General features: G+C 37.6%; 2 protein-coding genes across 2 annotated transcripts in view; one reads left to right on the plus strand and one right to left on the minus strand.

Moving 5' to 3' along the window:
• Nucleotides 1-859: 859 nt before the first annotated feature.
• On the minus strand, nt 860-9,129 carry aifm4 (apoptosis inducing factor mitochondria associated 4). The gene is made up of 19 exons (XM_042486392.2): nt 8,975-9,129; nt 8,212-8,305; nt 7,983-8,092; nt 7,778-7,887; nt 6,794-6,838; nt 6,601-6,682; nt 6,198-6,310; nt 5,961-6,047; nt 5,773-5,864; nt 5,467-5,597; nt 5,149-5,264; nt 4,971-5,042; nt 4,381-4,444; nt 4,189-4,265; nt 3,845-3,962; nt 3,642-3,740; nt 3,463-3,538; nt 3,272-3,376; nt 860-1,790 (listed from the first exon to the last, which is right to left on the minus strand). The coding sequence occupies exons 2-19, from the start codon at nt 8,301-8,303 to the stop codon at nt 1,760-1,762; spliced, it is 1,620 nt and encodes a 539-aa protein (XP_042342326.1). The 5' UTR covers nt 8,304-8,305; nt 8,975-9,129; the 3' UTR covers nt 860-1,759.
• Nucleotides 9,130-11,126: 1,997 nt separating this feature from the next.
• Nucleotides 11,127-14,771, plus strand: part of tlcd2 (TLC domain containing 2) — a 35,793-nt gene continuing 32,148 nt past the window's right edge. The window contains exons 1-2 of the mRNA XM_042486393.2: nt 11,127-11,724; nt 13,666-13,748. Of these exons, the coding sequence (XP_042342327.1) occupies nt 11,546-11,724; nt 13,666-13,748 (262 nt within the window). The 5' untranslated portion in view covers nt 11,127-11,545. The remainder of the gene's footprint in view (nt 11,725-13,665; nt 13,749-14,771) is intronic.

Genomic DNA, 14,771 nt, shown 5'->3' on the forward strand with positions numbered 1-14,771 from the left:
TTGTGCTTGTCTGTATTTTGTGTTTTGTATCGTCTGTACTGTGTGAAATGAAACTGAGAGGTTTAATTATAATGATTTGCAGCTAATGATGAAAATGAGCGAAGACTACTAAGAATAGACTGCCCCTATAAGGTAGTTTATAAAATATTAAAGAAACTCTCAAAAAAAGTTTATTTTTGTAATACTCATTTCAGACAGGAGGTGTAACTGGACCACTCAAAGCTAACCTGTAGTTTCTGGTGTTTTAATTCACTCTAAACACAAGGTACATATTATATTGTGTGTTAGCAAGTTATGTCCTCCTTTTGGCTAGAAATGTGTGTGCTTCAGCATATTGTGGCTGAAATGAATATTACAATAACAAACTCTTAGAAAAAGGATCCTGACAAAAAAAATAAAATCGCCTGTCAAAGCTTTTTTTCCACCTTTTTCACAGATGAAAAAGCGAGGTATCTTAAAAGTGATCCCAGCGGGGTTTTTTTCCCCACTTTATTATTATTTATAATATTATTTTTGTAAGGAACTTTATACACACAAAACCTTTTTTCACTTGTTCTTAAGTCATTAACACAAGAGAAAACAATTTAAAACAGACTTTGAAAATTCATCACCAGGATTTGTTCTCTTACTTGCATTTCAGGGCTTATGTAACCGAAACGCCAGTTTGACAGAAACGGGGACAAATAGACACAGAACAGCAGTGTATGACACAAGTGAAAATAAAAATCAGACGCCTAATAATCACTCCCCGATATTTCACTAAATATTCCAAATACACATGATTATTACATTGTGTTTTGGTATACAACCATTTCAAAAGCATGTCGCATTGTCAAAATCTAAAATGAGGCAGCACAGGTTCTTTACAGATGAGTGATGGTTTATTGTCAGTGTAACAGTTTCAGAAAAAAATATCCCTGACAGAAAACACATCTTCATTCGGCACCCACAGGCTAACAACTGTAACTACGGTAAGATATGGATCATCAGTGGTGTTGAAACATTTGTAAGATAGCCGAGCTTTTGCTAAAGCATACAAACTTTATTTTTAAGTCAAGTCAAAGGTAAAAAAGTGCTTTTGATTTCTCTTCATGTGGATTTGATTTTCAAGTTATATGATAAAGGCTAAATAAGAAGCTACATGTCTGCTGTAAACATTTGGTGTTAAAGCAAGCATTCAAAAGAAAAAGAAACAGGAGGTATTCTCAGTAAAAGTTAAATTAAATAAACTGTTAATAGTCGACGTGCATTATTTTACTTGTCGACTGCAATATTTTAAATGACCTTTGTAGTTTCATTTTTTTAAAATGTCACTCATAACTTAAAAAAGGGGGGAGTGCTGTTTTCAGAATGTTTTTAAGTGGATAAAATTACTATTATTACATAACTGTGATTACACTGAAAAAATACTTAAGAGTTGGAATGTTTATGTAATATAATTTCAAGTTCAAAGAAATGTTAATGTTGTGAAGTTAATATTTACGGCACACTGTGACCATTTAGACGACCCACTTTTAGTACAGCTGTAGTTAAAACTTGGAATGAATACAGGTGAAACTGCTGTCTTATCCAGACTATGGTCGTTACACAGAGATCAGATTTATTAAATCTGCTCAAAGTTCAAAGACCTCTGCTTGCTGCCATGGTTACAATGCTTTGTGTAAGAGCAGAGGTCTGATTGGCTTTCAGACGCCCTGAGGCCGTAAACAGAGCAATCTGATTTGGCACTGATTCCTGGAGAGATACAGCAGCTCTCTGGCTACATCTGCAGCCAGCTCAAGTCATCAGCCCTGAACAGATGAGGAGGTGAGAAAACAAATAATCAGCAAACAGTAGGATCCAGGTTATGAGTCTGTCTATTTGATTTGGGGTTTGATGCTTACATCAAACATAAAGTGACCCAATAGTGTATATTCCTGTGTTTACATGCATTTAATGTCAACCTGGTTTCTGATAACAGGTGTCAAAATCAAAGGCGTTGTCTCTGTCTATATCAAAGAATGTATAATAAAAATGCCTCCCTGGTGGCTTTTTGAAGTATTGGTCATAAAGCCAGCCCCCTCCATGTTAGCGGAGGGCGCTATGCTTAAGTGAAGCCAAAATATCCAAGATTCGGCCGCTGCCATCTTGCGTTGGTGATGTTATTGGGAACCGGAGTCTGCTCAGTAACAATCTGGGGAAGTTCCTGACAAAACAGCCGTTCAACCAATCGCGAGCAGCCCCATTGAATGCGAGCGTGCAGATTGGCTGTCACAGCTGGCAATTGTGGAAAATCCCTTTTTTGTAGTATTGAAATACTCATTAAAACAAAACAATTATTTGAACAAACTTCAAGGCGATGAGAACTACCCTTCAGTGTCAGAAACCATCTTTGGTAAAAATTTCTTTGGTGTGTAGTTTGAGTTTTTAGTTTAGCCCATGTCCAATTCACCAACATGAGTCGAGGGCTTTATGACCGATACTGCAGCCAGACACCAGGGGACGATCGAGATTGAAATGCTACACTTTTGGGGAACGGTCATGTTGTCTGTTTTTTCAAAATCCATATGATGGAGCAGCTGCTCTAGATATTTTCTCATTATCTCAACTGGCCCCCATTCAAAAAAGTTTGGACGCACCTAGTCTATACCAACTGAGTTATAGTATAGAAGCTGCTATAATCAATATTTTTCATATTGACAGTGGATCAAATGATAATGTGTGAAGTGAAAGGTGTCACTCGCATTAAAGGACCCACAGAAAGGTATCACCCTCAGCTCCACAGAGCATTCTAGCATCTTTAGCTCATTGTTTTGGTTTTGTTTCCAAAAGTTTTACTTTAACAGTTTGGGTTTATTCTAATGCTTGACTGACTCTAAAAGTTGACTTTGTGCTTCCTGCCCAAAAGAGCAAAAGGCAGACAGACAAAGTTAATGAGAAGCTGGTGAATAGCTAAAAGGCCAGATACTTCCCAAACACCAAGAAAAAAGAGAGTGTATAATGAACTTAAATTCCCGAAGTGGACAGAAACATGCCTCTAAATGAATGAACACGTTGCTCCATATCTGATGGATGTATTAATGAGCAACATTGCTAACAGGATCAGCATATTAACTTAAAAGGTTGATGTGTTCACAACTTGTTTCTGTTGCCCTGAAATGGCTAAATAAGCAATAAGGATGCAAGTTTCCCAATTACATGACATAACACAGCTGTGGAATTCATCATTATTTTTGTGCATACAGAATATAAACATATATTCTAGTTTTTGCGACAGCAGGATGATACTCACTGAGCTTGTGCCTTTTTTAAGACCTGACCAGTAGCCATCAGTTCTGCAATACGAGCCACAGCAGGGTCGAACATCAGGCTGGCCGCAGCTACCACCGCCCCATCTCTGTTAAAGGAGAAATGAAAGAAACTGAGGACAAATAGAATAAACTCATTTTTAGCTGCATCAGGTGTTATTATGCAGCTGCTCACTTTATGTAAAAAGCCAGGAACTTCCTTTCTTCCACTTTGCCTTTGAATATGATTTCTGTGAATCCTTCTCCATAGCCTAGAAAGAGGAAATGAAATCAGGAAATGAGACTTAGCATCAGGGGTTTATATGAGTTTAATATTCTGAAGCAAGCGTGACTTTCCCTCAATAAATACTCTACCTGTGTATCGGATACTCTTCCCAAGTAACACAGTCCAGAAAAAAGGAACAGACTCACATTTGGTTGGTTTGTTCAGCATGTTTAAGGCAGCTACTCTTCCTGATGTACAAAAAAACCCAAGAAAGCACAAGAAACAAGCTTGATAAGGTTAAACATGATAAGAAGTGTGAGCAACACAATATGGAGCTGTGGTTCTCTCTTACCTTGAGCCAGTGACATTTGCCAGTGACCGATGTTGACCCTTTGGTCTCCACGAATGGTCAGAGGAAAAGAGGTCACATCTCCAGCGCTAAAAATATCTGGTATATTGGTCCTCATGAACTGTTGAGACAAAGAGTTTACAGCAGGAGCGTCAACATCCGACACGTGTAAGAAATGTATAAACAGCACACAGCTGTTAATATCACCTGGACACAATCAGCTGAGGGATTCATGTAATATATTATATTAATGTTTGTCCAAAAACAAGCAATTAAATTGAACCATATCCATCAGGCTGTGTCAGTATCACAGTTCTGGCTCTACTTTATGTTCTCTAGCAGGTTACCTTGTCAACAATCACAGCTTTCCTTGAATCCACTTCTACATTGCTTCCTGACAAAAAGTCGGAATTGGGGATTACACCTGAAAAAACAGATGTCTTTGTGTTTGATTTTTGCAGAAAATATTCCCCAAATGATTTGTGTTAATATTAATAAAAAGTATATACAACTACACGTAAGTAAAATAATAAAACTACCAATTCCCGCAATCACCACATCAGCCTCCAGGACTTTGCCGCTCTTCAGCACCACCGCCTTCACCTGGAAAAAAGAGTAATTAAGGGATGTGCAATAGAACTTACACTATTTTATTGTTTCAGTGACAACAGACTTTTTTTTACAGGAAACATTTTAACATGTCGCAGTAGAAAAAGCACAAGTGTAACTAGCATTAAAGATAGCTGAATTTCATTTAGTCAGCCCGCTGTGGGAAAACATATACCATTCGGTTATTCATTGCTCCACACTCTTGGAGCCTAGAGCATATTCTGGGCACAGACAGAGCTTCTTGTACTTCAAAAGTAAGTAAGGTGTCAGAATGCATTAAAAAGCATTACTTTTTTTTTTTTTAACTAAAAGAAGCACCATAGGAGGATTCCCAGCCCCCAGCACAGGTCTGGGCTAAAACATGAATGTCTTCGAAACCTAGAAACTCCCCCGCATACACCTGACCTGTGTGGGGCTGCAGTGATTGGCCCCTGGCCTCCTGACATTTTGCAAAAGTGGCCCCCAGGCAGAGCAAGTTCACTATCCTTGGCTTTTGTTAATACAGTAAAAGTGGAGTTACCTTGCCGTTCTCCCCTTGGATCTCAGTGACTCCATCGTTCATGTAGAACTTTACATTTTGTTCTTCCAACATCTTAAAACAAAAAACTAAGCTTTAAAAGTTTGTTTCATTCAATACCGGCTAATAAAATCACATTCAGTGATGACAGAGACAGACAACTGTGGTCAGTGTTTCTTACTTGCATGGTCATTTTACCAATCTCTGGTCCCAGAGATCGCTCATACGGGTATCCTGAAGTGCCAACCACGGTCACGCTGGCAGCTTTGTCTGATAAGTAAGAGGCCACCTCCATACCTAATGTGTTGATGAAAAACACTTCAGTAGTCTGCAATATTGGCGTGAGTATATGAGTTGTAAATATATTTACACAGCAGATTAAATATTAAGAGAGGTGGCTCTGAATGAGGTGATGACACCCGATCATCAAACAACAAAGCTAAAAGATGCACAACCTGTGTTTCACTCTGCTGCGTTAAGAGAAACTGAATCTGTTAACCTATGAAGGAGGCTCCGATCACAACGGCTTTCTGGCCCAGACAGGAGTTGTGAATCTCTTTGGCATCTTCATATCTTTGCAGCAATGTTACTCCCTTCAGGTCAGATCCAGGACAGTCGAGCGGTCGCGCTCTGTGAATAAAATAAGAACTCTTACTCATCGTGGTTGTCACATGGACATTCTTTTTCCATGATTTTTTTCATTATTGTTCATCTGTTCAGTAAGTTTTATAACAGTGAGTGTGACTTAACAATCTAAAAATGTGGTTTTGTGAAAGACTTGAGGAACAAGAGGGTTTACTCTCACCTACAGCCAGTCGAGATGAGAAGCTGATCGTAATGCTGCAAAGTGCCGTCACTCAGCTTCACCGCCTTATCAGCTGGGTTCACTGACACCACCTGCAACACAAAACGCATTTGTTAACGTGACCAAAGAAAGAATCATTTTTTCTACAAGAAGGACTGACGGAGAATAAATCACAAACATCGTCTCACCTCTTTCTGTGTCCACACCTCAATCCCATACTGCTGATAGAAGTCACCGCTCCGGAGGAGGATGCTGCTGCTGTCTACATTCAAAGCCTGAAAGAGGCATTGCCGTTACAAAAAAACAAAAAACTTGCATGTAAGTACAGGTTGTCTGCAAACACTGACGGAAGGATCAACTTACTCAAAAAGAAAAAGAAAGCAGGGTGAATACAGATTACCTTTCCTTTCTGATTGAGTTCTCACCTTACTCAGTTTGGGCTTGTCAAATGGAGGCAGGTTGTCTTTGGTTACCATGACGATTCGACCTTGGTAGCAGTTTTGCCGCAGTATTTCAGCACAAACCAGAGAGGCAGGGCCTGAACACGTTCATATTCAATGTGTTTTTTTCCAAGAGGGTTAATTCAGAGAAGGAAATTAAAGGAATACATCACCACCAAAATTAATGTTTGTACCACAGATCCCTTAGACTTCAATTTATCAATATTTTTCTCAGTTTTTGGATTCTTCCTACACTGGCAGCATCACAAATTCAGTGAAACAACTTGTTTCTTTTTTTAAAAAAACTTTCCAGTAGGGATTTTTGAGCCCCCAAAATGCATGTGTATTAATTCATTTATTAATTGTGTTTATGACATCTAGTCCTTACCTCCTCCTATCAGCAGGATGGTGTGTTTAATTTCTGGCACTATGCTGCACATCGTCTTCACCCGCTTCATCAATTTCAGAGACTAACGGACGGATAAAGACGGGACAGTTAAAAATAGTGTATTTTATCACAAAACAAAAGGAAACATTGAAAGATTTTTTTTTTTTTATCTCTTTAACTTGCTATTGCTTACTTTTTTGTTGATGGAAACATACACCTTGCCATCCTCAACTTTTACCTGTAAAATTATAAAAAAAGAGAGAGTTTTCATACAGAATGTGATTTTTACAGAAGTATACAGAATAATGGGGGTCATTTATCTAAAAGGCCCAGATCAGTGTTTCTTCAGCAGGTGAAATGTAGCATCCATTCTACAAAAAAAGGAAGTATTTTGTAAGAGTGAGGAAATACAATGCTAATATTTGGTAGCACAGATACAAATGGAGAAATTCTAAACCTGCACTTTCCTCACCTATTACTTATAAAATATTGGTTAAATACAGTGTGCTCAAAATGGTGTTTAATCTAAATGTGCATACACAACGACAGGCTTAAAATGTTCAGATAAGTATGTTGTCACCTTGCCTGTTTTTAAATCTTGGTTAAATTTATTCTCCTTGGCTTTCTCAGACCTTGTATGAGAGTTAACAGTTTCTGTAGTTTTACGTTGTGGTTTTACTGTCATTTTTCGTCTGCGTTTGTCCTCTCTTCGGATATTTATGCTATTTTTTATTTATTATTTTCATTAGTATTGTTTTTAATCTATTTATTGATAATCAGCACTTTGGTCAACTCTGTTGTTTTCAAATGTGCTGTATAAATAAATTTTGATTGTATTGGAAACAGCACATCATCTGTTTGAGCAAATACATAAATGGGCCTACTTTCCATCGAGATACCTTTAAAGCTAAATGTTGTATTTGCATGCAGTTTTCATCTGCAGGGGGTGAATTTGCAACTCCTTTGTCTTCTCTACTGCATGACTACATGTTTTTGTTTAAACAACAGCTTTCAAGCTTCAATCCATGGTTTAAACAATGTGATGTTTTTGTACCAAATACACAGAAATAATGTGGAAGCAGAGCATCAAAAATATGACTGAGTTTAAAAGGTATTTATTCCTGGTAAAGGAGATGTAAGGTGCCATAAAATGTTGATTTGTATCACCATGTTTTACCTTATAACAAGGCAGAGAGTCCAGACCTGGATACTCTTCGATATCTCCAGTTCTGACATTAAAGCAAGCACCATGAAACGGACATCTCACTCTGTCGCCAACCAATGCCCCTGGATTATTAGAGAGCATGCAATTAACACTTCTCAAAATAAGATCTCATAAAGTTTATAATTCAGATCTGGGTTTACAGAGATTGAAGGTTTACCTTTGGCAAGAGGAGCATTGTAATGAGAGCACTGGCTTCCAACAGCACTGTACTGACCCCGAGTGCGGACAAGCAACACCTTCTGTTCCCCCACAGTTACTTCCTTCATCCTTTATATAAATTAAATAGGGAAGATGAAATACTGTGACAAGAAACTGCTTTACCTATAGCTGTGGATATATCAAAAATTGGATCTTTCTTTGCAGTAAGACAAAGTGTTATGACTTACTGTCCATCTTTCAGGTCAGCCTCCTGACACACCACGTCAGTCACCTCCTCCTCCTGCTCCGCACCTTGACCTGACTCTTGGCACTGACTCATTCCTGCAGCACATGAGCCACATGAAGAGAACAAAATTGATTTGAATCACAACTGGCTTTGGGTGGACCATAAACACGCCCTGCAACAGATACACTAAAGACTTTCATGTAGTGTACTTTATTTTGAATTTACATTATGTCATCCTTTTTTAACTCTATGTCTAAACCATAGGGCAAATACATAGATTATTATGCATTAATAGATGGTGCTACGGGCTATTTTGAGCTTTTATGTGCCTATATATATATACAACATTTATTTAAATGGTGTTAAGCCTGTTTGCTGAATATTTACTTTTTCGCAAATGAACACAAATAAATTCTTGAATGCCCATTTTTTGGTCGTTGTTTTGAAACTCACCTACTCTTCACAAAGCCTTTGTGACAAAACAAACCTTATTGACGAATTTAATAATGCAAGATAAACAACAAATACGCAAATAAAAGGCATGCACGTTTCACACTGTGTTCTCCGTCCGTTATCTGCAGCTGAGACATTGCTATGAAGCTGACAGGATCCATTAAAGGATGCGAAAGGTTTTAAAGCCACGATAAGCATCACAAAACCGGCTTTTCTACAGACTGCCATTCGCCTTTAACACGAGCTTCATGTGATGGCTTACTTTTAGCTGTAACAAACTGCCGAAACTTAAATCATCCAGCTGTACTCGCCTGTTTTCTGCCAACAAAAACAACAGTCAGGAATGATGCATGTGTCGCTGGAAAGTATCCCCGGTCTCCGCAGAGGACCGAGAGCGCGTGGGTCAGTAAAGAGCGAGCGCAGGAAAGCGACCCACGTGACATCCAGCCCGAATCACGTGCCAACCGCGAGCTCCTCCCACAACCAACCAACCAGAGGAGGGATGGAGGCATTATGCATCAGCCAAGTCTGTGGATGAAGGTGATTAGATGCACCATTCATTAAGACTTTGAGCTACATGACAACGTCACGTACATTGGCTGTTTGTGCGTGAATACATTAAACCTCATGACATGAACACATTGTCATAATGTAATGAATATTCATATCCCACAGCTCCTGATTAAGGTTAAATTGACTTTTTATGGCCTCTTATGTATTTATTTTATGTATATAAGTTGTTTATTTTATAGAGGGAAACAGGAAAGAATACAGTTTTAATCCTTTGAAACCTGACAATATTGGCTTCATTTCTTTCAAAAATATGGGAAGAAGGCAATGAGCAACTTGACAAAAAATGGCCCAAAAACAACAAGAAATTAGAAAAAGTTCTTTGAAAAAGGCAGAAAGCCAAAGGGGGAAAATACAAGCAAAAAAATTGACCTTAAAGTCCCCAAAATAAAATTTTTGTAACATAATGTATAAATATCAATTAAATTATAGGTAAATGTAGTTTCATTTTTCCCTTTTTTCCCCATTTTCTTCATGTTTCAGAGGTTTATTCCTAGTGAAAGGTGTCTGACTGCAGCACACGAAAACTGATGTCCATCCAGTTGTCAAAGGTAAAGACATCGAGTGGATTTTATTTTTTTTAGCATAACATACCTCAAACGAATGATAAAGATAGCTTAATCATGTTAAGTTAATTTAAACACATTTTCATTTAAAAACGTGCTCTGCCAAATGGTTGCAGACAAGAAAGCAAAGCAGAACTTTAAAGGGTTTTAACTGTACAAGAATGACCATGTGTACATGAATGTCTGTTCACAATTTAAAGATAAAAAGGCGCTGATTTGATTTGATTTTTATTTATTTCGAACATGTAAAACGGAAATTAAGAAATAATGCACAAAAACAGACCCATCTTTTTCATTTCTTACCATCGTGATACAACAAACTTCTCCATATTCCTGTCCTGAAGGGCCCCCTGCTGTTTGAACTAACTTGAACCGGACGGTGGCGCTGTGTCCCAAAATTTTACAGCAGTCATTCATGTCCATGCCCATTCATGTCCTCACTTCCACAGAATGAACCAGCACTGAAAGGTAAATTATTCATGTTTCAAGGTACAGTTATAATATAAAACAACCCAGATATATAATAGCTGTGCTAAATTAAAGTACTATGCCATGCGTTACATATTCTCCAGTTACATGTGAACTAAATTAGCCTACTATTCCCATAAATCCACGGTGGTTCGTGATCGAAACAATGTTGCCTTCAAGTACTCTTCGTATTATGAAACTTCCTTGTTCAGATTGTACTTTGTGTATCATTTTAGTGTTTCTGTGAGAAATAAAATACATTAGAACAAAACCTGCCCTGGTGGGTATTTCATAGTAATTCTATTTGAAAACAAAGCTAACAAATGCTGAAAATAAAATAAGAATTAATGATAGTTTTTCCTTGTATGCACTACGGTTATTATAGCTAACTAAAACTAAACTAAAAACACAAACTAAGTGTGGGGGGAAAAAACCCCAAATATTTTTGTATTTATTTTTAATCAAAATTGGTGAACTGGTTAATCAACACAACAAGCATAAAGAGGCATCGGCCCATAATGTTTATTGAAACTGGGGTATATACTTGAAAAACTATCCAACTAAAACTAGGCCTAGGCTAGCCAGAGTAATAAAAACTAAATAATACATGTTTAAACAATAAAACTATACATAAACGAGCTGATCCACTTTGTAATTCTAAGTGAAATTAAACAGAATCAGAACAATATTTAAAAATGAAAAAAAAAAAACAAACAATGGAAATACCAAACTATAACAATAATACTAATGTACTTAGCATGTATTTCATTTTTTTGATATTTCCGACAGCACGTGAACGCAACACAACAGATGAAACGTGCTCGCGGCCCCGCCCCTTTATAGTAGGGCGGGGAAAAGCCGTCGTTTGGTTTCTACTGATGTCAAAAAGTTACACAAGCGAGGGATGAGGTTTGACAACAGGACGATGTCACAACCGTAAAGCAGGCTGCACGTCTATCACCCTCTTCTACCGGTCCGACCTGTGGCTACAGAGCTCAATTTCATTACAGAAAAACATCACAAACACTCAGTCAGTGAAAGACATTTGAAAGACTCGTCCACGCCTTCTCTGTCCGGACAACAACCGCGAAACACACGCTTTTCTGAGGGGGCGAGTGGCCTGAAATGATTGGGACTACACCGGTATGTTAACGTAGTTTTCTCGGTCGTGTGGAACAAACAAATAGTCGTTTTTCTGTGTGGACCAGCAGTCGTAGCTCCGTTTATTCCGCTCACAGTGGGACAGTTGTGGTCCGTGAAGTCTTAAATAAACCAGCCATGGAGTTGAGTTCAGTGATTTTAACCACCGGGAGCTCCGTCGGGTTTTTCAGACTTGTTAACGAAGGGGTCAAAAAGCTGCCCATGCCTGAATCTGCCCACAGGAATGCGTGGAAGTGGAGAAACATCTCCACATCCTTCGTACACAGTTTCATCACTGCGATATGGGCAGTGCTGTGGTGAGTTCAAACTGTTTTTAATCAAACCAGCACCTGCTGGAAGTTAATTGTTCAGATGTGTTTATCTTGTCAGCATGGTTTCCTAAATGGGTGCTGGTGTTTGACACGGCAGTTACCAAAATTTACTTTATATAGGCCTATATGTTTTTTTCTTATTTGACTTAATTGTATTCATTTTTTCTGCCATTCTTCTGTTGGAATAGAGTTATATACAATATATGATGTAGGCTATTGATGTATTAAGGGACGGTACTTTATTTATCAAAGTGAATATATATATACACTTTGATATATATATAGGGCTGTCAAATGATTAATTTTTTAAAAACGCCCTGATTAACTGGGAGGCTTAAGGAATGACCCTTCCTCCACCATAAATAACCATATTTCACAATTTCTTCCTGTCATAAATGCTGTGATTTAGGAGATTTTTCAAGAACACTTCCCTTTAAACTTACTTGTGGGTTTTAGGGTTCTGAGGGTATTTTAAAATAAATACAACCATTTAAAGTTGGTTGTCCCTCTTCTATATAAGCCAAATCAAAAAACATAACTTCCTCCTCAGTGCTTAAAAAAATTTGAAGAGCCTCTCCCTCCCCTAACCTCTCATAAATGACAAAAAGTCCCTAAGAATCCTACTGTATGACTGGCACTGACAACCTAGTTTTAGTGTTTAGCTTGAGTTTACACACACAAAGAAAGTGATAAAAAAAAAAAAGAACCAAAAGAATAATAAAACACATAGCACAGATTATACAGGGGAAGTTAGAAACCCCGCATGACTCAGTCAGGGTGTCTACAGGTCACTCAAAAGTCAAAAATGTCTTGACTTTTGAGTGACTTAAATGACTTAAAGTCAATGTTATGACTTTAAGTCATCAAATAGTCTCACATTTAAATGTGTTGGGTCTTAATTGCTTTGAGGTTTCATTAATTTATCCATGTTGTAATTTCTTAACATCAAAATGAGTGAAGCTTTCCTGCATTCAAGTTCACATTTATGATGTTACAAATATTAAAACCTACTGTCTTTTTACTTTATTGCACTTAACTGTTGGCAAAAATGTAGATTAACCTAACTCACATGAATAATCATATTCCTCCATAAAACCTACCTCTGCATGAGACTACATATATATTACTTACTTCACCTGCAGGGCTTGGATAACAAAAATATGATTTGTCCAAAAATCAGTCTTAACTTTGGTTAAAAAATAACTTAAAAAACGTCTAAAAAAGCATCAAAACTCACTGTTTGGTACCTGAAAACACCCTGATAGAAAATCCTCCACTCAAAGACCCTAACAGCCTGCTATGGATATTTGTTGCCTTAACATAATGACATAAAGAGAGAAAAAGGAAAAAATATGTTACTAGTAATTGTAGTAATAATAATAATAAATAAAACAAATGTTAAAACATAAATACACATACTGGTTACTGTGCACATTAATCACGCCGCAGGTGTTTTTCCATGTGAAACTCAGATGCTGACAGCATACACGTAGATTTCTGAGGGGACACGGGACACGCCCCCGTCAATATTTAGAACGTGCATATGTGCAACAAAAAAAGTAGTAGAGGACTTTTATTTTGATGAAATTAAAGACACTTTGAGCACAAATCGATACAGAAAAGACACAGATTGGTGCACAACCATTCACCAAAATGCAGCAAATTAAAACTGATTCATACATTTATTTTTTCTAAATTTTTTCTTGACAGTAATTGACAGGTTTTGCCAGAGAGAGGGCAGGTATTTCGTTTGAAAGTGATTTTATTGTAATGTAGTAATGTATTTTATGGCAAACTGTCCAAGAGCTGCGTATAAGATCATTTGCTTATCACACACATTAAAGCTGACTTAAATGACGTTAATTGTAAAGGTAACACTCTCAAATCAAGTTTCTCAAACTGTATGTCTGTGTGTTATGTTTCCAGCTTCTTCCTCCACCCACAGATGGCTGAAGATTTGATAGAAACTTACTCTGTGTTTTCTCACGCTCTGGTGTCGTTTTCGATCGGTGAGTAGCCTGTCTGCACTTGTACAGTGTTAAATGCTGAATCACAAATTGTGTCCCGCTGTGTCTGAACGGGCTGGTGGTGGTGTCGGTGGAGGGGAGGGCTGGAGACAGAGTGCACCCATAGGTGCTGCCACCATAAGGGGAGATGAGGAAGTGACATTATGTGAATGGTTTAGGTGTAGATCAATGTAGTTCATGTAAAACATTTATTTAAACCAACTCATACAAGTCTTAACTTGACATGGATTAATTTGTTTTAGTCAGCTGAATAAGAGACTATAATAATAACAATGATAATGTCAATAAATGGCACAATCACTACAGTGTTAGTGTTTCCTGACGCCAACATGGAAAACACATTATCTGTAAGAGTGGGGCAGATAGTAAACTGAAGCCCTTCTACACATCTGTGCTGCCCTGAACCCTCAATGAAAAAGCTGTTGACACATTTACACATTTATTCATTTCTCAACTCCCACTGCTGTTCATTGCTTTTTTTGTTTTATTAGATAATTTTCAGGTAAATTTCTTGTACCTTTCACTAATTTCTTGCCAATTTTGGCGTAATTTCTTCTTTTGTCGCTCATAGCCTCCTTAACACGTTTTTAACAGAAATAAACCCAAATTGCTCAGGTTTTAAGGGGTTAATTGGTCAAAAATGAGTGGGAACCGTGATTGCTGATCGCCTTTTCAAATTTAAACATTCTCACTGTCTTATCTATGAATGAATTAGAGATGGACATCATCCATTCAGGGGTGTGTTTAAGGTGTTTGTACTTTATCTTTTACCTTCAATTTGGCTCAGGCCTCATTTACAATGTTTGTTTTGACTTATCTTGTAGATTTTTCTTGATTTTATTAAGGTTTCTCAGACATAAGTGTGCATGCGAAACCACATTCCCTAAAATAGCATCTCGCCCTGTTTTCACTTTTTCTCATTAATCCTTAAAGTATTCTGGAGCAACCAGTGGCACGTGAGCCTTCTTAAATCAACAAATTTATTGGATGTGTGCCTGTCAACAA

Source organism: Plectropomus leopardus, chromosome 6 (genome assembly GCF_026936395.1).
Source record: "Plectropomus leopardus strain MGB_pleo_1.0 chromosome 6, ASM2693639v1, whole genome shotgun sequence".
NCBI lineage: Eukaryota > Metazoa > Chordata > Actinopteri > Perciformes > Serranidae > Plectropomus > Plectropomus leopardus.